Source organism: Salvia splendens, chromosome 14 (assembly GCF_004379255.2).
Source record: "Salvia splendens isolate huo1 chromosome 14, SspV2, whole genome shotgun sequence".
Classification (NCBI taxonomy): Eukaryota; Viridiplantae; Streptophyta; class Magnoliopsida; order Lamiales; family Lamiaceae; genus Salvia; species Salvia splendens.
In genome coordinates this window covers 30,242,677-30,261,445 of record NC_056045.1, presented here as the reverse complement: position 1 = coordinate 30,261,445, position 18,769 = coordinate 30,242,677, and the positions used below count along the sequence as shown (strand labels likewise).

General features: G+C 39.7%; 3 protein-coding genes across 6 annotated transcripts; 1 reads left to right on the top strand and 2 right to left on the bottom strand.

Annotated features, from left to right (window-relative positions):
* Positions 1–4,519, top strand: LOC121763642 (NAC domain-containing protein 53-like). Of its 4 annotated transcripts, XM_042159707.1 has the most exons (11): positions 201–342; positions 572–719; positions 975–1,252; positions 1,705–1,887; positions 2,019–2,111; positions 2,224–2,730; positions 2,815–2,929; positions 3,020–3,407; positions 3,615–3,770; positions 3,853–4,066; positions 4,217–4,519. In XM_042159707.1, the coding sequence occupies exons 2-9, from the start codon at positions 671–673 to the stop codon at positions 3,643–3,645; spliced, it is 1,644 nt and encodes a 547-aa protein (XP_042015641.1). In that variant the 5' UTR covers positions 201–342; positions 572–670; the 3' UTR covers positions 3,646–3,770; positions 3,853–4,066; positions 4,217–4,519. The 4 variants fall into 4 exon arrangements, with proteins under 4 accessions (XP_042015638.1, XP_042015639.1, XP_042015640.1 ...); XM_042159704.1 differs by lacking the exon at positions 572–719 and having other exon boundaries at positions 1–342; XM_042159706.1 differs by lacking the exon at positions 572–719 and having other exon boundaries at positions 2–342; positions 2,230–2,730.
* LOC121763643 (malate dehydrogenase [NADP], chloroplastic-like) lies at positions 3,565–6,809 on the bottom strand. Its single transcript, XM_042159708.1, has 13 exons — positions 6,580–6,809; positions 6,367–6,463; positions 5,785–5,871; positions 5,542–5,626; positions 5,293–5,474; positions 5,061–5,131; positions 4,881–4,971; positions 4,704–4,778; positions 4,507–4,608; positions 4,191–4,313; positions 4,022–4,090; positions 3,883–3,951; positions 3,565–3,812 (listed from the first exon to the last, which is right to left on the bottom strand). Exons 1-13 carry the CDS (start codon positions 6,729–6,731, stop codon positions 3,705–3,707), a joined length of 1,311 nt encoding a protein of 436 aa, XP_042015642.1. The 5' UTR covers positions 6,732–6,809; the 3' UTR covers positions 3,565–3,704.
* Positions 6,810–16,925: 10,116 nt separating this feature from the next.
* LOC121764522 (receptor like protein 26-like) lies at positions 16,926–18,513 on the bottom strand. Its single transcript, XM_042160533.1, has 4 exons — positions 18,081–18,513; positions 17,811–17,917; positions 17,070–17,701; positions 16,926–16,950 (listed from the first exon to the last, which is right to left on the bottom strand). Exons 1-4 carry the CDS (start codon positions 18,511–18,513, stop codon positions 16,926–16,928), a joined length of 1,197 nt encoding a protein of 398 aa, XP_042016467.1.
* Between the last annotated feature and the right edge of the window lie 256 nt (positions 18,514–18,769).

Sequence of the window (18,769 nt, the reverse complement as noted above, 5' to 3'; positions counted from 1 at the left end):
TTTTTCTCCAAAAGCTTCGCCTCCAATGGCAATGGCGAATCCCTCCTCTCGACCACACTAAATCATCCCCAACCCCTCCCAAAACCTTCCATATAGATCCTAATTTTAGTTAGATATTGAAATTTTTTGAATTGAATCATCAATTTGATGCAATGGAGCTGGTAGCGAGTGGAAACAAGCCTTCGAGATTGCCGAGTTTGCTCGGGCCGGGCTTCCGATTTCACCCGACCGATGAGGAATTGGTGCAGTATTATCTGCGGCGAAAATCCAGCGGCAAAGGTTTCCGATTCGACGCTATTACTGATGTCGATGTTTACAAGGCCGAGCCCTGGGATCTCCCATGTATGTCTCTCTTTACCTCCTCTCTGTGTGTGTTTAGCAATTATGCTTTAGCTGATTAGCTCGAATTGTTGATCATGTGTATTAGCTGATTAGCTCGAATTGTTGATCATGATTTCGTGTGCACTGCGTCTATTTATTGTTTGATTGATGAGATACAATGTTGATTATGTCTCAGTATTGAAAATTTAATTATTACTCCTATTAAGAATCATCAGACTTGTGCTTGCAGTGGAAAACGAATTTGTGCCTTTTGCTTTACAAAGATGCCAATTGTTTATGGATGTAATATCGCGATTTCAGTACCGAGTTAAGTGATTAGTGGAAATCAATGATTGGGCTGAATTCGCGTAGGTGGCTTGTTGACTCGGGATTGAGAGGTGAAACAAGTCAAACCCCCTGAAATTTTGATTGTCAGTGAAGATGGTGAATGTAGATATTTGTTCAATTTCTTCTTTTGTATAAATAATTGGTGGAAAGCCCTATTTTTTATAGTTATGTTTTCTTTTTATATTGATACGACTGCTTCTGGACGCGGCTACATGGCTCTATATGTTTATATGCACGATTTAACTAGTAGCTAATTTTACTCCTCATGGATGACTGTAGCTTTTATGTGATTTTGGGTGCTTTAGATATGTCAAAGATGAAGAACAGAGATTTGGAATGGTATTTCTTCAGTTTTCTGGACAAGAAGTACGGCAATGGAGCGAGAACAAACAGGGCAACTGAAAAAGGGTATTGGAAGACAACAGGAAAGGATAGGCCCATTTATCATAAAAGGCAGATGGTTGGTATGAAGAAAACTCTTGTGTATCATTGTGGACGGGCCCCCAAGGGTCAGAGGAGTAACTGGGTCATGCACGAGTACAGGCTTGCTGCCTCCGAGTCGGAGACTGCTAAAGTTGCTAAGGTTGGTTGTATTGGTTGCATGGTCGTGTCTCATCATGAGTTTTTATAGTACTCCTCCACCACCCCGCAGACACACTAATTGGAAGCATAAGCGAGGACGATGTTGCCAGGAACTTATGCAATGCCTCGGGGTAGGATGCTGGAGTAAGTTTGTGTTTGTTGATAGATGAAGAAAAATAAATCACTAGATTTGGACCTTAAGCAATATCACCCCCTATTTGAACACTAAGTAGTTTTTCCTCTCTGACTTTACTTCATTGCAACTAATATGTTATGTCCCCATTCCTAATTTGAATTTATACATGAAAAAAATCTCTTCATGTGATGCTATTGATTATTGGCCAGATATTCGAGTTTTTAATATTTCAACTATTATCTGTAATTCCAATTGATCAGTGCATTATTACTGTTATTCCGGATCTAATTTTTATTGGCATAATTTTTGTGGAGTAGGACTCGTTTGTTGTCTGCCGAATCTTTAAAAAGAGTGGCTCAGGTCCAAAGAATGGTGAGCAGTATGGAGCACCATTTGTGGAAGAGGAATGGGATGATGATGAGTTCGAATTGGTTCCACAGGACGAAGCTACAAATGAAATTGACTTTGGTGATAATACCTATATGCAAGAACTTAACCAGGTTTTCACTTTTGGCAATATTTTTTGGGCTTGCATTATAATGTTTAAATGTGACAAACTGACAACCATCCTTGTACACTCTGTTCATTGCATTATATTCTCTCAAGTAGTATACTTTTTTTTAAATTCCAGATTATTGAGTCAGATGTTCCGTTGAACATGACTCCTGTCAGCTCAGATGGCAGCCATGATTGTGAGGCCATTGAAACTTATAACAATCTGCAGGTTTGCACTGTGCAATATTTTTGGGCTTGCATATTAGTCTTAATGTGACAACCGTCCTTGTGCGTTCTGTTCATTTGATTGTGTACTCTCTCAAGTAGTATATTTTTTAAAGTTTCAGATTATTGAGTCAGATGTTCTGTTGAACATGACTCCTGTCAGCTCAGATGGTAGCCATGATTGCGAGGCCGTTGAAACTTTTAGTGGTACCCAAAATCCCTTAGAGTCAGCAGGTGATAGCTATTGTCAACCCAGGATTTGTTATGACCAGAACATACCAAATTGGCCTGCTTCATATGATACAGAGACTATACCAGTCAATCACGCGGACCTTGGTGAATGCAGCAAATCTGGGAACTCTGATTCTGCTACCGGTGATCTTAGTTTCTTGCTTGATGAACCGTTCCTCGATTCTTTTGAAAAATTCCTAAATGATGATGACGGATTCATTGAAGCTAATGATCTCTCAAAACCCCATGAAACTAATACTGGTGGTTTTGAAATGCTTGCTGAGTATCTTGATGCTGGTGATGATGATAGCTCGCTCTACTTTGCTTGCGATCCTTTTGTGATCTTCGGAAATGAGGATCTTGCTTCCAACCAGGCATTGCTTCCTCAGATGGTAAGAATACATTTGAAGTTTCATTGTGTTTTCTTTGTACTGCTTCAAAATACTGATCTGTGGCTGTGTCTCTGTTTTTGGTAGAACATGGGCAATGGAACCGAGCAAGCAATGTTGCCAAGTGGGCCACTTATCGACAATAATAACTTCAATGCTGTGTTTTCACCCGAGAAGCAAGCGTCTACAGAGTCTCAATCAGGTCATGGAAGTTTCTGGTTTTGATCATTTAATCCTTATCAAACGGATTTCTAGTTTCTGGTTGCTTTATTCGTTTTTCCATATGCTGCAGATTTCCAGCATCCATATATCAAGCAGGCAAGCCGGATGCTAGGGGACATCAATGCACCACCAGCATACGCTGCAGAGTTTCCCTCCAAAGATACAATGCGGCGTCTCAATTCTGTTGTGCGATCTCCCAGTTCAGTGCATGTTAGTGGCAGCACAATTCAAGTAAGGAACTTGACTATGGGCGGCAAAGGGACAACAGATCAGTCCTCTGGCAACCACAAGGACTTCAACATCGTCCTCTCTTTCGGCTTCTCACATGCTGATGACGGTTCTTCGAGTTTGGATTCGAGTGTTTACATTGTCCCAGGGAAGTCTGTTGCTGCGATCTCTCGTGGCTGGCTCTGCTTCATATTTTTCTGGATCCTAATCTTCTCAATGATGAGCTTCAGGTTTGGGAACTATGCAGGCATCAAGTGAAGCGGCTTGATGCGTTTTATAACACTTGCCAGATTCATTTCTACTTCTTGACTTATATCGCTGCATGAGCCAAATTTTTTGTCATTTTTGTTCAGTTTTTGCAGTGGTTAGTATTTATATATATGCATATATAGGAATGAGTAGAATCTGATTTGACTGAGAATGTTAGTATCTTGCAGTGGTCTATTTGATGCTATTCTACATACATAACCACAGCCAAGACTAGGCCTGAGCTGGCCGACGCTGTGCGATGATCATTGCAAAATATCTCACATTTCTCCGGGGAGCATCGTGTCCCCGGGGAGATCACATACAGCAATACCCTCTCCTGTAAGGTGAGCTACACATTTCTTCTCTGCCAGCAGCTCAGCTTCAGTCTGCAAAAAAATCAAGATTCATAAATCCCCAATTGTTCAGTCCAAACAAAATCGCAGAACAGAAACCTACCGTCTTAATTCGATTCCAAAGGTAGTCGTCGAATTCCACATCCTTGACGAGTTCATAGTCTCCATCCCCCTACAAACAGAGGAGGAAGACGTTACACAAAGTCGTGTTAATTAACGAGACGAGCTTGCAAAACACTTACATTAGATCTGCAAGGCATGCTGAAGACAATGTCGTCTGCTATACAGTAAGGATTCCCAGTGGTATATACCTAAAAATATAAATGTTAGTTTAAGATGTGAAAGCATTAAGTTAAGTTTCTTGCATCTTTCAGTTGAAACTACAGCATTCTTAAAAGGAAAATCACTTACTCCTGTTGAAAACCAATCTCCCTCAGGTGTAGGCGTCACAAGAGATCTCATCGCGTCTACAATGGAAACAGCGGTCGATGCAGCTGATGATCTTCCCCATTTCTTAATGAGAACGCCACCTCTCTGAAAAATAAAACATCGAACGAGCTATGATCACCGGCTTCGCAAAATTAGACTATAGACGAAATAGTAGAACTCATCCGAAAAGACTAGTCTATTATAACAGAGAGCCTTTTTGGTAAATCATATGTTATACACAAATGATGCGAAGCAAGTTTTCTTGCACTGAAGTCCATAGCATATATCCACAACTTACCGTTTGGACCTTATTTGTGAACTCTTCTTCTAGCCATTTAGTATCTTTGATAACCTCCTTGACGGGCAAACCATTGATCCTAGCGTTCAAGAAGTCGGGAACCTAAAAACAATCGAACCACACAATCAGAACACAAGATTCTTACTTTACCCATCTTCAAAATTTGGAGTCAAAATCCACACAGTCTGAAAAATGACCTGAGTGGTAGAGTGGTTTCCCCAAATGGTCACATTCGACACTTTGTCGTAGAAGACTCCCGCCTTCAAGGCAAGCTGCGAATGATACGGGCAAGAATAAGATCACTCCAGAGTCGAGACAGCAATCGTGTTGTCACAAAACAAGAAAACATAAGCATATAGAGAGAGCTTATGTACCTGACATTTTGCTCTGTTCTCATCCAATCTAGTCAAGGCATGGAAGTTTTTGGCAGGAATATTTGGAGCATTTTTCAAACAGATCAATGCGCTTCAAAGGAAAGAAGTTACATCCGTGAGAAGTCTCTGAGAAAATCAAGAACGAAGAAGAGAGCAAAAGGATGAGCGCGATCAACTTACTTGGTGTTGCAAGGGTTTCCCACGACGAGCACTTTCACATCACGGGAAGCAACAGCGTTAAGGGCCTTCCCCTGCATATAGTCCAAACATAAGAATTCATTCAACAAACTGGCCAACGAGAGGAGAAGGTTCATTTTGGTCTATGAACCGTGTAGCTATGTTGCCTTACAACCACAACTAAAGTCCGTCACACACATAAAACACGAAGAAGACAGAGAACAAGAAGCGAAACCTGTTCGACAAAGATCTGTCCATTGATGTCTAGTAGCGCTGCTCGCTCCATGCCTGGTCCACGAGGCTTGGCTCCAATCAGGAGAGCCCAATCCGCATCTTGGAAAACTTCGTATGGATCAATGCCGATGCTCACTTCCCTTAGTAGGGGAAACAACGAGTCCTCAAGCTCCATTGCCACACCTAGAATGTTATGGTTAGTAGCAGACAAAATTACAACGACTTGGAGCTTCGAAGTTCAAATTCATACCTTCAAGCGCCTGCAGTGATCGCCCGGATCCCAATAATTTCAAGGCAATCGGCTGATCATATCCAAGAACCTCACCAGAAGCAAGCTGAAATATCACAAAATCTACTACTCAAATTGCTAATACTTCTTGAAGCAATTAATTCACAATGAAGCCTTCATTTTTCAATCACAAAACATGCATTTGTGCATTGACAGTTCAACAGAATCCCAACTTAAGATACTATTGGAACAAAATTTTCTTACTTTGAAGAGTAGATGATTGGATATCATCCCCGCAGCACCGGAGACCGCGATGTTAACCAACTTCTTCCACGACTTCGTTTCCTCCTCCTGCCAACGACACGGAAAGCGTGCATCCACACATTAGGGCACCACGGAACCAGATATTTCACGCTGCGACCATGAATTAAACTCAATTTCTATAAATTTAACAAATTTCTGAAAGTTGTCATTCTACTCTATCCCTCCATATATAAACTATGACTCAAAATATATTATGTTCGACAGTGTTTCAATCGAGAACTATCTTAAAAAGAGAACTTGAAAACTTATCAGTTGGTGGCACAAACCATACAAACTGTCAACTAATAGTTCTTCAATATATAAATTTATTTACTTTTTATCCTTATCTACTACATGGATCACTACTTTCTTACTAAAAATGCATTTTTTATACATCACTTAACATTTCTTTATCCACAATATTTCAACCACCTTTATTAAAACTTGTGTCACACCTCTTTAGCCCTATTTTTCGTGGACCAAGCAGCATTAAAATCGCATGAGAAATATGTCGAACGCGATATGTGCACTAAAAATACTCACAGCTTTGAGATCATAAGTTAGACAAAAAACCCCATAGCACTCAGCTTTCTTCTTCACTTCCTCCGCCTTCACCGCCTCCGGCGCCGCCTGAACTTCACTGCGCAAACAAATCCATCAAAAAACAAACTTTTATCAACTTCACTCAATCAATCCAAAAAAAAACCCCTCCAAAACAGCTGAAATTTGATGACATTTCTGCAAAAAAAGACTTACTTGGACGTGACAGAGCACCTAATTCCCGAATTCTTGATCGGCCGGAGATGGAGGCGGCGGAGGCCGGAAATTCTCGTGGAAGCATACGAAACCTCCGATGAAAAACGGTGGGCTGTGTTAGTGTATTGAGTTAGCTCTGCCACCGCCGCCATTGGAGCTGCAGCTGAGGCTCTGTGTGTGTGTGAAAAGTGGGAGGGAAAGCAGAGGATGACGAATGAGTAAGAGAATGGATATATGGGAGTTGGAGTTATGAGGTTGGAGGAGATGACACGTGGCGACAAGATATCATCTCATCTGGAAAAGAGTTATTTTGTGTTTGTACTGATTTGAGAATTTTTGATGCATTGAGATTTTTATGATTCTAGTAAGTTGCTTTCGTATGGGGATGGCTACAAATTTGGGAAATTTTGGTGAAGTTGAGGTCTTTGGTTTGTTTGCTCAAACACAAGATAAAAAATAAATCAAGAATAATACTCCCTCCCTAAAAATAGTCACTATTTTGTAGAAAATAAGACAAATGAAATAACTGCTAATGATACAAGCTTTATAATTTATAATTAACTTTTGAAAAGTGCGAAACAAACAATAATTTTACCATATTTTATAATATATTTAAATAATAATTATTATTATTATTATAATTACAATATTTATAAATTGAAATAAATAAATTTAGTGAGTATATCAAGATAAATAAAAACAGACTAATTTTAAAATGTGAGGAAGTATTATTTGTGAAACAAACAAACAATTTGTATTATTTCCTCCGTCCACCAATATAAGGGAGTTTTGACCTAACACGAATTTTAAGAAATGTCGTAGAATGTTGTAGAAAGTTGGGTGAAAAGATAAGTGGAAGGTGGTCATACATTTATTTTTATAATAAAATGTGAGTGAGTTAAAGTCAGTGGAACGTAGAGTCCATACCAAAAGTAGTACTCCCCCCGTTCCATAGTAATAGAGTTATTTTGCCATTTTGGTACATTTTATAGTAATAGAGTCATTTTCTTTTTTTAATAAAAGTCAACACATTTCTCCTTACTTATTTTACTCTCTCTTACTTTATTATCTCTTCATCTCTCTACCTTTTCCATTTTCCACTTTATTCTCCCTTTAATTTAATTCACATAACACAATTTTCTTAATCTCCGTGCCGAAAAGAAACGCCACCATGGCTCCATTATGGAACCGAGGGAGTAATATAAAACAAATAGGAAGTTTATTGGTGGACGGAGGGGGTAGAACTTTCCTCTATAGTACACAACCAAATTGTTTGATCTCTTTGTTTAAAAACACAGTTTTCACGTTACAAAAACACAATCACACATTGCTAAAAGAAAGTTTTACATCACATTTCATATTTGAAATATGCTCTAATTAAACACAAACCAAATTGCTCAACCTCGCTGATGATGCCTTCTTCTAACCGCATTCCTCTCTTCTCTTCTTACTCTTCTTTCATGTCTTCTTTTTCTCCTTCCTCTCTCAAAGAATATCTTGTCTGCAACCTCTTCTATCTTCTCGAAGTATCTTTCTCTCAACCTTCTGCAACATAACAGTGTCCACGCGACGCATCCTATTCCCACAACATAACCAGCCGCAGCAAACACATATTCCCACTCAATCTCCTCCTCTTTTGGTTCTGAATCCTCTGATGGCGATGGACCGGGTGGGCGACGGTTGTTGACACTTCCGTTGAGTGGGAATCCAGATAACCCCGCGTTTCCTTCAAATGAATCTTCTGAAAATGTTTGAAACTGGCGGCCAGTTGGGATGGGTCCAGTGAGATGATTGTAAGACAGATTCAAGAATGATAGGAAATCGAGTTTTGTGAGTGTATAAATCGGTATAGGGTAATTTCATTCTATTGTATTCACTGAATTGTATTACATAGTTACACCTTTATAGGCTAATTCCATCCTATACAAGGTAAACCTAATTTACAATTAAGGCACTTCTATTCTTGGCAAGATATACTCTAAATCAATTACATATCAATTCCTGATTTTAGGGAATATTATTCTAACACTCCCCCTCAAGCTAAGTAACGGAGTTTCCGATACTTAGCTTGTATAGTACTTCTCGAAAAGACTTTGAGTCCACCGCCTTTGTTAAGATGTCGGCCAGTTGATCTTTGGATTTCACATACGGCATCTCCACAACTTTTGCTTCAAGATTCTCCTTTATGAAGTGCCGATCTACCTCCACATGTTTCGTCCTATCGTGTTGAACCGGGTTCTCGGAGATACTTATAGCTGCCTTATTATCACAGAACAATTTGCAAGGGTGGACCGAGCGAAGATCCAATTCTGTCATGAGTCTCCGCAACCATAGAATCTCAGTTAATCCACTCTTGATTCCTCCGAATTCCGCCTCTGCACTTGAGAGCGCTACCACCTTCTGTTTCTTGCTTCTCCATGTAACAAGGTTACCTCCTACAAAGGTAAAATATCCTGCAGTTGACTTCCGATCATTCGGGTTTCCTGCCCAATCTGCATCAGTGAAACCATGTATCTCCAGATGTCCGTGTTTTCCGAACAGAAGTCCATGCTCCGTTGTTCCCTTCAGATACCGAACAATTCTCAAAACTGCTTCCCAATGTTCCTCCTGTGGTGCGTGCATAAACTGGCTTACTACTCCAACTGCATACGCAATATCTGGTCGAGTATGAGATAAATAAATGAGCTTCCCAACTAACCTCTGATATCTCCCCCTGTCGGCCAAGTTAGCTCCCTCCCTTATTTGTAATCCATGATTCTGCACCATTGGAGTATCTGCTGGCTTGCAGTCGATCATTCCTATTTCTGCGAGCAAATCTAGTATATACTTTCTCTGACTTATAAAGATTCCCTTTTTCGACCTTAGTACCTCTATTCCTAAGAAGTATTTAAGAAGACCAAGGTCTTTCATCTCGAACTCATGAAACAAATTCTTCCTTAGTTCGGCTATTTCCTCCTCGTCATCTCCAGTAATGATCATGTCGTCTACATATATGATTAAGCACGTGATCTTTCCATTCCTTTTCTTGAGAAACAGAGTATGATCTGAGTTACTCTGTCTGTACTCATACTTCTTTATTACTTCTGTGAATCTCCCAAACCAAGCTCGTGGTGACTGTTTCAGTCCATATAATGTCTTCTTGAGCTGACAGACTTCCCCATCAGAAAACTCTTCTGTGAACCCTGGCGGTGGCTCCATGTATACCGGTTTTGATAACTCCCCGTGTAGAAAAGCATTTGTCACATCGAACTGGTGAAGAGGCCAGTCCTTGTTGGCTGCAATGGAGAATAGTACTCTCACGGTATTAATTTTGGCGACTGGTGAGAATGTTTCAGCATAATCCACACCATAGGTCTGGGTGTATCCCTTCGCTACAAGTCGTGCCTTATATCTCTCGACAGTTCCATCTGGCTTTCGCTTAATTGTGAACACCCATCTGCATCCGACGGTTCTAGCTCCCTCGGGAAGTTTCTCCTTAACCCACGTACTGTTTTTCATCAATGCCTTCATTTCAACAAGCATTGCTTCCCTCCATTTTTTATGCTTCATTGCTTCTTCTGCTGACTGTGGTATTTCCTCTTCTTCGTACAGTGCAGCTTCAAAAGCTCGAGCCATTTTAGTCAGGTTGCCCTGAACAAAGTTTGCCACTCCGTACCGACTCTTCTTCCCTATCTTCTCAGGGCAGTATCTCTTTGGTGGAATTCCCCTTGTACTTCTGTGAGGGAGTACATATCTCCCCGTGTCTCCATCCACAGTGTTATCTTCTTCTTGGAGATCTGTATCTACTAGATTAGTAATAACCGGACTTTCAATAGCACAAGGTTCAGGAACTACCTCGGATACCGTCAGAGAGGGATTGCTTGGGGGCGGATGAGATGACTCTTGTGGTGAGGCTGGCTCGGTGGCGGTGACTGTCACTGGATCTGTTGGACCCCCAATCGAGGAGCTTGGCAACGGCACAACCCAACTTAGATAGTCATCGGTATTGGAATTATCTAGGTCCTTCTCCCCCTGACTACTAAGGTGGGTATCATAGAAGAATTCGGTTTCAAGGAAGTTACAGTTCATAGTGGTGATAATTTTACGAGTGTGGGGATCGAAACATCTGTATCCTTTTTGGTTTACCCCATACCCTACAAAGACACATTTGGTTGCACAGGGGGACAATTTGGTTCTCTCATGTTTAGGGATATGGGTGTAGACGGAACAGCCAAAAACTTTGGGTTGGAGGTTCAAGTGTTCGGGTATCTTGGCCTGTTTGGAGGGTGCATCAAGAGGGGTTTTCATGTTCAAAATCTTGGTAGGAAGACGGTTCATGAGGTAGACAGATGTAGCAATTGCTTCTGGCCAAAAGGATTTGGGAACTTTAGAGTCAATCATCATAGCTCGGGTCATTTCTAGGATTGTCCTATTTTTCCGTTCTGCTACCCCATTTTGTTCAGGTGTATAAGCACAAGAGGTTTGGTGAATTATACCTTTTTCCTTGCAAAACTGGGTCATATCACTGTTAACAAATTCCCGCCCATTATCTGACCTAAGGGTTTTAATAGTGGTTTGGAATTGTGTTTGGACCAATTTGAAGAAAGAACTAAATCTATCAAACACATCAGATTTGTTTTTCAAGAAATATATCCACGTCATTCTAGTGCAGTCATCAATAAAAATCACAAAGTATCGGAAACCATTCCCACCAACAATTGGTGCAGGACCCCAAACATCAGAATGCACTAATGAAAACATGGATTTCATACGAGTGTTTGTAGGTTTAAATGACTGTCTGTGGCTCTTGGCCAAAACACAAGTTTCACAAGAAAAATCAGAAGGAATTGAAAGGTTCGGATAAAGTAATTTAAAGTAACCAGGAGAAGGGTGTCCTAGTCTTCGGTGCCAGAGCCAAGTTTCCTGTTTCGTGGATCCGTGAGCCAACATTGCACTGCCGGTTTGAGCTATCTCGTCCACGTAGTAGAGTCCATGCTTCTCAGTGCCACGCCCAAGAATCCTCCTCGTCAGAATATCCTACAAAATGCAAAAGTCGGGTTGCATTAGAAGTGTGCAATTTAGTTCTTTAGTCACGTGACTAATAGACATCAATCTCTGGGATAACGTGGGAACATATAAACAATTTGTGAGCCGGAGAGTAGGTGATATTTCAATAGTGCCTGCCCCCATAACGGTGATAAATTCCCCACTCGCAGTCTTAATATAGGATTTAGTAACATCATGCAAGTCAACAAAATCACTCCGATAAGGTGTCATAGTGTCAGTTGCCCCGCAATCAAATATCCAACCAGTTGTACTTGTATTACTAGAAACATGAAACGCAGCGGAAATGTCTCGTAGGGGTGCAAATTGATTAACATGCACAAAATTGGGGTAGTTATATATATTCTGGGTATCTGGGGGTCTGTTTTCAAATTCCATAAAATTGGGGGGCCTGATTTGAATAGAGTGGGGTTTATTTTTAAATTTCGAAAACTTGAGGGCTGGGGGACCAAAATCATATATGAAATTGATTCTAGGGTTTGGCTCAGAGCCAAACCCGTTACCTCTCCCGCCGCCAATCGGTTCCATCCACTCTGCGAAATTCCCGGCGCCCCGTATGTTGCCGCCGGCCGGCGGACTCGCCTGATGCTTCCCAGATCCTTGTCCCGTCGTTTCCCCATGGTTGTCGGTCTCGATTCGTCGCGGTGCTCCGTCACTGTTCACCCCGACAGCCATTTTCGCCTGAGCTTGGGCAGCCCTAGCCTTCTGCCTGTCCTCCCACCATTCCGGGTAACCTAATCGTTTAAAGCAGGTCTCCCATGTGTGTTTTTGCTTCCCACAGTGGGAGCACCACAATTTCGAAGTATCTGGGCGATTTCCCGTCGGTCGGCTGGTGGCTGCGGAGCGCGGTGGTGGCTGGCTGTTGCGGTGTGTCGGGCGGTTGCTCTGTGCGGCGAGACCGTGGCCAATTTCACTCCCAAATGATGAATCGGTGTTTCCACCGTTGGCTTCTCCGGTGGGTGAGGGCGACGTCGGTGGCATGATGCGACGTCGAGCCGCCTCCGTCTTCACCCACCCATATGCCGCTTCTACTGATGGGGCTGGGTCTTCCTTGAGGATATCACGCCGGATCGAGTCATACTCTTGATTCAATCCGGTCAAGAACTTGATTAGTCGTTTCGAGTTCGAATGGGTTCGAAATTGATCGATCCCCTTGTCACAGCAGTCGATAGGTTGTTTTTGACAGCGATCTATATTGATCCATAGCCCATGAATCCTTCGATAGTATGTTTCAAGGTCGAGGTTGCCTTGTTTGATGTTGATTGCCTTTTCTTCTAGGTCGTAGATGAGGTAGCGGTCTGCCTTGTTTTCGAACGTGACCGCGAGGCTGTCCCACAAAGCCTTCGACGTGAGGTGGTGTGCGAAATCGGCGACAATTTTGTTCTCGATGTTGTCGACGATCCATGAGAACACCACAAGGTCGTTCTCCTCCCACTCGTCGAACCCCTTGCTGCCCGCTTCTGGTGGTTCGTTCCTGATGTAGGAGTAAGCTCCTCTTCCCCCAATCTTGACTTTCATTAGTCGAGACCATAGGGGGTAATTCTTGCCATTCAATTTGAATGCTACGGTGATGCTCTTGCAGTTTCGTAGACTCTTTGTCTGATCTGGATTGGGTTTCTCCTCCTCCGTGTCTGACATGTTTTGATGCAGGTTTCTGGATTTGGTTTTTGGTCGGAAAGTCGGGAATTGGTATTGGTAGGTTTCTGGGCTTGATTCTGGTCGGAAAGTCGAGAATTGGTATTGGCAATGATGAAAATTTTCTGAGCCTAGGATCGTTATTCCTGCTCTGAGGCCATGTATAAATCGGTATAGGGTAATTTCATTCTATTGTATTCACTGAATTGTATTACATAGTTACACCTTTATAGGCTAATTCCATCCTATACAAGGTAAACCTAATTTACAATTAAGGCACTTCTATTCTTGGCAAGATATACTCTAAATCAATTTCATATCAATTCCTGATTTTAGGGAATATTATTCTAACAGTGAGCTCATCCCAGTGACCCAAGCTCCGTCAAGGCACCCAATGATGTTGGGATTGCATGAGTGAGAGAGTTGTGGGATAAGTTGAGAAGATAGAGTGAGCTAAGATTACCAATTGCATTTGGTATTTTTCCTTGAAAACGATTGGAAGACAAATCAATGCATGCAAGGGAAACGACCCTCAAGGTTGTTGTTTCCAACATTCATCACCAGTAGATTCTTACAATTTGCTAGAGACTTAGGAACCTTCCCGCCTAAGTTCTTGGTACTAACATCAAAGGTTTGTAGGCCACACTCACTAGAACCGGTCGGTTCCGGTTCCGATTCCGGGTACCCGAGAACCGAGAACCGATTAAGCAGGTCTTCAAATGCATGATTAACTGAAATGGTTTCTCTAGGATTTGGTGATACACATTTGAATTCAACATTAATACGCTATTTTTTGCTTTTGAATCATTTTTCAAATTAAAAAAAATTTATCATACTAATGGAGTTGGGATTAGTATACTATATTTCTTGGGTTTTTTCTTTTATTGTTCTAAAATAAAACTTAGATTCCGTGAGTGTACTGGACTTTTTTTTTGTTCCGATTTTGGGAGAGACGTCTTTTTAATGAAACGCATGACGGAGATGCGTCTTTAAGGGAGACGCATAAGGGCCATGCGTCTTTTTAACGACGCACAACCATCATGCTTCTTAGGGAGAGACGCATCTCCCTCATGCGTCTCTTAACACATATATATGAAACCATTCTTGGTTGTTTCTCTTTTATAGAAACATCATTGAATGTTTTATGTTTCACTTTCGATGTGGGATAAAATCATTCTTGGTTGTTTCTCTTTTATAGAGACATCCTTGAATGTTTTATGTTTCACTTTCGATGTGAGACAAAATCACTCTTGATTATTTCTCTTTTGTAGAGACATCCTTGAATGTTTTATGTTTCACTTTCGATGTGGGACAAAATCATTCTTGGTTATTTTTCTTTTATAGAGACATCCTTGAATATTTTATGTTTCACTTTCGATGTGGGACAAAATATTTCTTGGAGAAATGCATCTTCTTTAATTTGTTGGCGTCCATCTTATAAGAATTCTAAAGTTAAGCATGTTTGGCTTGGAGAAATTGTGAAATGGATTAGTCAATGATTTTGTACAATTAAACATTAAAACACATGAAATTATATGAGTTCATTATAAAGGCAAAAATATCATTTCACATTTAATTTATAGAACAATCTAGTCCATCACACAATTAATTTATTTTATTCTTATTCTTATTTTACTAATCAAGCAACAGTACTAAATCTTTATCTTAATTCTATATCATTTATTTTATCTTAAAGTCCATCTTGACTTAATTATTTTGACATAGCAAGACTTATTTTTTGTAGTTCATTGTTGTAACCAATATAGATATTGTTGGAGCTAAGAAGAATTAAATCTGGTTATCTCTTACTTAGAAAAGCATATACTTTCTCCATCCTATTAATTTAGAAATATTTGTTTTTTGGCATAGAATTCATATATATTTATTTAAATTAAGTGAAAAGAGAATAAAGTAAAAAAAAAAAAGGAAAAATAAAGACGATGATATTTTACATTTTAAGAAATGTTTCATTTCTAATAGAATAGATAAAGTATAATTCATAGAAAAAGCATAGAGGAGTTCATTTGTGATTAAAAAATTATTGAAAATAGATTAATTCAAGAGAAATTAGTAATTTATTTTTGGCACCTTTATAAAAAATCCCATAAAAATCAACTAATTTTTCGTCCTTGATTACAAATAAACTCACACCGCGTGCGATTGCTAAATTGTTTTATTAAAAATCATCCAATATTTTTAATTAAAAAATATATTTGATGGTAAGAATTTTGAGGCTGTTAGAAAATAAAATAATATTCTATAAAATAAGAGTGTTGGACGTGATAAATGATGATCTTAAGAAAGGCAAAAGTGTTGGATGTATCTATAAAACATAAAACAACCAAAGATGATTTTGTCCCACATCGAAAGTGAAACATAAAACATTCAATGATGTCTCTATAAAAGAGAAACAACCAAGAATGATTTTGTCCCACATCGAAAGTGAAACATAAAACATTCATGGATGTCTCTATAAAAGAGAAATAACCAAGAATGATTTTGTTTCACATCGAAAGTGAAACATAAAACATTCAAGGATGTTTCTATAAAAGAGAAACAACCAAGAATGGTTTCATATATATGGGTTAAGAGACGCCCTAAGACGCATGATGGTTGTGTGTCGTTAGAAAGACGCATGACCCTTATGCGTCTCCCTTAAAGACGCATCTCCGTCATGCGTTTCATTAAAAAGAGACGCATGAGGGTCATGCGTCTCTCCCAAAATCGGAACAAAAAAAAAGTCTAGTACACTCACGGAATCTAAGTTTTATTTTAGAACAAAAAAAGAAAAAACCCTATATTTCTTACACATTTACTTATTTCTCATTTCTCCACGTGGGATGGTTTGCACCTCCAATATATATCATGGAGTATCTTAAATTGAAATAAATAAATTTTATCAATGTTATTAAAATAAAATAAAATAAAATAAAATAGACTACTTTTTAAAAAGGGTGCTATTTGAGAAACAGATAATATTATAGTTGAATTTCCCTTGATAGCCCTTGTTATTGGGCTGGTTCTAAAGGCCCATTTATTACAATCGAAGCCCAATATAAAGTGTGTGCACGAGCCCAGTAAGGTTGAGAAGGACCCAAACCTGAAAAAGCCTGCTAATTAATCCAAATTATTTTAATAAAAGTTAATTATGCCCAAAATCAATATTCATTTGATTCGTTGACAATGTAAGTCTTTTTTTTTTCTGGGAGAAGACAATGTTATCCACTTTATTTAGTCTAATACTAAATATTGAAAGTTTCTTTATATCAAAACACTACTAATTATGTAGGAGCTTCTGTTTTTGCAGTAATTCGCCAACTGTTTTGTTAATTGCGTGAGTGAATTGTGAATTTCCTTCAAGAACTTCAAATTTCTGCTGGCTACACATAAACTAATTGTTATTCCACAATCTTCATATACATTAATTAGATTCCGACAATCCCAATATTTAATTACTGAAATGATCTACTGTTTTTTGCAATGCCATATCTACGAAATTTATCAACTTTAAATATAATTAAATCACATATTTTTTTGACAGAAACAGATGTGGATTTAAAATCGATCCACATCCCATGGATAGTTTGAATAATTCGTAAACTTATTGATGTATGCACTAATCGAAATATTTGTTTTAATGGCTAAATAATATTCGCCAACTGTTTGTTCTATTGCCAAACTGAAAGCTGGGAACTAGAACGAACAAAAGGTGTTTGACGAAATTCTTAAGTGGGGTGTGAATTGAAATTCTTCTTATTCTTCTTCTATTGCCAAGGATCCTCTCTGCTCTTCTTCTTATTCTTCTTTCATGCCTTATTCTTCTTTCATGCCTTATTCTTCTTTCATGCCTTCTTATTCTTCTTCCTCTCTCGTAGAATATCTCGTCAACAACCTCCTCTATCTTCTCGAAGTATCTTTCTCTGAAGCTTCTGCAACATAAAAGTGCACATGCTATACTTCCGAATCCCACAACATAACCAAAAGCAGCAAACACATATTCCCACTCAATCTCCTCATCTTTCACTTCTGATGGCGTTGAAGCGGGTCCACGAGAGCTGCTGCAACTTCTGTCGAGTGGGAAACCACATAGCCCCGGGTTTCCTTCAAACATATCTGCCGAATACGTTTGGAATTGAGGGCCAGTTGGGATCATCCCCTGGAGCCTGGAATGTGTAGGACTCTGTAGCATCATTCCTCTCAAACTCGAGAAGTTTAGCATATCCATGGAGCCACCGAAATTATTTGAAGATATATCCAGAATTTGAAGATCCGGCCAACTTCTTCGACATCTCAAGTCTCCTTGGAATTTGTTGGAACGCAAAACAAGAATGCGCAAGCTCAACGGCAACATGCAAGGGAAACTACCCTCGAGGTTGTTGTTTCCAACGTTCAACACCTCTAAGTTGTTACAATTTATCAGAGACTTAGGAACCTTCCCGCCCGCCTAAGTTGTTATTACTAACATCAAAGGTTTGTAGGCTACACTCACTAGAAAATTGATCCGGGATAACACCACTGATTTTGTTTCCCCTAAGATTGAGCACTTCACTCACAGTATTTTTCGTTATGCTACCACTCAGGTTATTGAAAGACAAATCGAGAACGCTAAGCGGAGATATAGTGCAGATGGAGGTCGGAATCACTCCAGTTAGTATGTTGTCTGCGAGCAAGACAACAGAATAACTAAAATTTAGAGAGGATAGAATCGGGGAAATCAAAACACGATGCAACTTGTTAGACTGCAAGTCTAGGCTTTTGCAGATATGTCAAAAGATTAAAAGAAAGGTTCAAATAGCTCATTTCCAGTCCCCAAATCCAACTACGAATATCCCCTCCGATGTGGTTGTTCCAGAGGTCCACGGATTGATTTCTGAGATTTGGAAACTCGTACAGATTGCATGACGCAAGGTGCAACGTATCAAACTGGGGGAAACCTTCAGAATTCAAGCTTAAGTTGTCAGTGTCGACAGACAAGTTGTTGTAAGAAAGAGATCGCGTAAGCTTTGAAAGACTTTGAATCTTTCGCAGTTCAAAAGTGCCATCGAACAAGTTGTCAGAAAGCCAAAGAACGGAAATGTTTTGAAAACGGAAGAAGGAGCTAGGAAGAGGACCTTGTATCCTATTATTACTCAAATCTAGCCAAACAAGATCGTTTACAACGGGAAATTCTTCGATCTGTCCACTAAATTGGTTGTTGGCTACACTAACAGTGCAAAAGCGAAGGAAGGAGAAAGAGATGTTGGTGAATGCTACCATTCAATGAGTTTTGGTCTAATACTAAACTGATGACACGACCAGCACCATCGCATTCCACGCCACCCCATTCGCAACAATCATATGTTTGGTTCCATGTCTCCAAATTCTGAGATCGAGAAGAATTGAATACTAATTCACTCTTGAGGTCAAGTAACAATTTTTTTTTATGATCGAGGCATCGGGCATCGACAAATATTATGAAGAAGACTAAGAATAGGAGCGAAGAAATTGCCATTGCAAAGAGAATAATGCATTC

Bases quoted from the DNA above. Each gene is read 5' to 3' on its own strand.
- LOC121763642 (XM_042159704.1), top strand. From the start codon at position 153: ATGGAGCTGGTAGCGAGTGGAAACAAGCCTTCGAGATTGCCGAGTTTG. The intron at 1,888-2,018 runs GTTTTCACTTTT...TTTAAATTCCAG, and splicing joins ATATGCAAGAACTTAACCAG to ATTATTGAGTCAGATGTTCC. The intron at 2,930-3,019 runs GTCATGGAAGTT...CATATGCTGCAG, and splicing joins GTCTACAGAGTCTCAATCAG to ATTTCCAGCATCCATATATC.
- LOC121763643 (XM_042159708.1), bottom strand. From the start codon at position 6,731: ATGGCGGCGGTGGCAGAGCTAACTCAATACACTAACACAGCCCACCGT. The intron at 5,475-5,541 runs GTATGAATTTGA...ATAACATTCTAG, and splicing joins ATCACTGCAGGCGCTTGAAG to GTGTGGCAATGGAGCTTGAG. The intron at 3,813-3,882 runs GTAGGTTTCTGT...ATTTTTTTGCAG, and splicing joins TTTGGAATCGAATTAAGACG to ACTGAAGCTGAGCTGCTGGC.
- LOC121764522 (XM_042160533.1), bottom strand. From the start codon at position 18,513: ATGGTAGCATTCACCAACATCTCTTTCTCCTTCCTTCGCTTTTGCACT. The intron at 17,918-18,080 runs GTAGTTGGATTT...TCTTGCTCGCAG, and splicing joins CCACATCGGAGGGGATATTC to ACAACATACTAACTGGAGTG. The intron at 17,702-17,810 runs GTGAGTGAAGTG...ATAACAACTTAG, and splicing joins GTAGCATAACGAAAAATACT to GCGGGCGGGAAGGTTCCTAA.